Source organism: Trichechus manatus, unplaced genomic scaffold, assembly GCF_000243295.1.
Source record: "Trichechus manatus latirostris isolate Lorelei unplaced genomic scaffold, TriManLat1.0 scaffold00197, whole genome shotgun sequence".
Taxonomy (NCBI): Eukaryota; Metazoa; Chordata; class Mammalia; order Sirenia; family Trichechidae; genus Trichechus; species Trichechus manatus.
This window is the reverse complement of record NW_004444133.1, coordinates 1,909,225-1,911,374: the sequence shown is the minus strand read 5'-3', so window position 1 is coordinate 1,911,374 and position 2,150 is coordinate 1,909,225. Positions and strand designations below refer to the sequence as shown.

At 41.9% G+C, this 2,150-nt stretch overlaps 1 protein-coding gene across 1 annotated transcript in view; it reads right to left on the bottom strand.

Annotated features, from left to right (window-relative positions):
* EGFLAM (EGF like, fibronectin type III and laminin G domains) overlaps window positions 1-1,867 on the bottom strand; it is a 66,144-nt gene extending 64,277 nt beyond the window's left edge. Inside the window, exon 1 of the mRNA XM_012558919.2 lies at window positions 1,862-1,867. Within this exon, the coding sequence (XP_012414373.2) occupies window positions 1,862-1,867 (6 nt within the window). The remainder of the gene's footprint in view (window positions 1-1,861) is intronic.
* Window positions 1,868-2,150: the final 283 nt, after the last annotated feature.

Genomic DNA, 2,150 nt, shown 5'->3' with positions numbered 1-2,150 from the left:
ACATACTTTTTAATTTTTGTGTGTGGTGGAAATATACACAACAAAACATACAGCTGTTCAACAATTTCTACATGTACGATTCAGTGACACTGATTACATTCTTTAAGTTGTGTGACCATTCTCAGTATCTTTTTCCAAATTATCCCACCACCAGGAAGATACATTCAATACACCCTAAGCAAAAACTCCTTCTTTCTCCCTCCTTCCTACCCCTGGTAATCACTAGTAATTTTTGGTTTCTATTTGCTTATTTCGTGTAAGTGAGGTCATATAGTATCTGTCCTTTTGTGGCTGACTTATTTCACTCAGAATAATGTTTTCTAGGTTCATCCATGTCATATATATATATATACTTTTGATGGATGAAATATTTCATTAAAGTTTTTTTTTTTTTTTTAACAAGAAAAGGACATTATAATAGAGCAAACACTCCCATGCCCAGAAAAAAACCAAAAAACAGTAAACCAGTTGCTGTCAATTCGATTCCAACTCATGGGGACCCCAGGTGTGTCAAGAGTAGAACTGTGCTCCATAGGTTTTCAATGACTGATTTTATGGAAGTGGATTGCCAGGCCTTTCTTCTGAGGTGCCTACAGGTGGACTTGAACCTCCAACCTTCTGGTTAGCAGCCAAGCACAATAACTATTTGTACCACCCAGGGACTCCCCCAGAAAAAAAGGGGCCCTGTAGGGAATCTTACAAGAGAGCCATTTCCACCCACCTCAGCTGGACAATGAAATCTTTCAGAACTGGAAGGTGGACTGAGAAAAACTTCTTTTCAAGGAAAAACACTGGATATTGCCCTTTCGGGTACAGTCAGGGTGGCATTTTGATTCAGTTGTCATCCATAAAAGCCACTGATCCATAACAGCTCTGATTTAAGCTTGGCACAGGAAGTATTCCACCAGGAGGTGGCAGCCTTTCAAAGTGCTGTTCCATAGCACTCCCATTTCCCCCTAGGGGGTTTGGGCAGGCTCAGATACTAGCTGTTTCCTCTAAATGGGGCATACTGGGCGCCAGCCTTTAGGGCAGTATCAACTCTGGCAATGGAAACGGACTTTCGTAGGTTACGGATACTCATTACTCATCAAGCATCCTGTGTTTGGACCATTGGTGAAAAGAAAGGAAAATGACGTTATAATATTCATTAAAGATATTCTGCTTCAGAGCAAGCTAAGCCAAACAACTCTCTCACAAACGCACACTCTCCCTTCTCTAAGCAAAATAGCAAGCTGATTGAAAATGGAGCTGAAGGAAATGACAGAAAGGCAGTTGTGGGAAGTTGTCTCAGAGGCAGGGGGCTGCTCCTTGCCCTGCTGACCAGAAATCTCCTCCTGGGTCAGGGAGAGAGAAACGTGGCCAGCATGTGAGGGAGAGACAGGGCGCAGTGAGCTGTTTTCGGGTGTTCAGGCACATCTCGAGAGGTGGAGGTGAGATAACACAGGAGAGCTGGCATTCTCACCACCTCCACACCAATTTCCCACAATTTTATTTAAAATAGTCCACCTGTCTGTAAAATCCAAGCCTGTTGATACCAGAATTACATCTGCATGGGTGTTCTTTTAAGCCACCTGCATCCAACCAGCACAGCTGTGTTCCCGATGTTTTCACGCAAAAGCCAGACAGCCCTTGAAAATAGCTCCCTCATCTCTTGTCTGTCTTCATCTCTGTATCTTTCTCTCTCTCTCCCTGCCTCTCTCACTTTCTCTGGGTTTCTTTCTTCTCTCTGTCCCTTTGTCTCTCTGTCTCATATAATCAGAGTTGTTGGATTTCAGAGGAAAGAATCCATATGGCAATGAAAGGATGCTATAACATATATAAAGAAAGATGATTTCCATCTTGAGTAGGCTGGTCCCTCTACCTCCATGTTCTCTCTTGCCCTGTGTACATTCTTGCCATTCTTATACATATGGTCACCAAAGTCAAGGTTCTCTTCCTAAAATATGTTTTCATCTTTTGATATCTTTTATGGAAAAAATGAAAAATAAAAACTTTCCTTGGTCTGGAATTCAAGGATCTCAACGACAACAACTCCTCTTTCTCCTCCTTCTTTCCCTCATCACCATATTTATTGAAGCTTACTGCTGCTTACCTACCTAATAGGTACTGCTGGGTGCTTAACATAAAATATTTCTAAGCCTTACAATAAT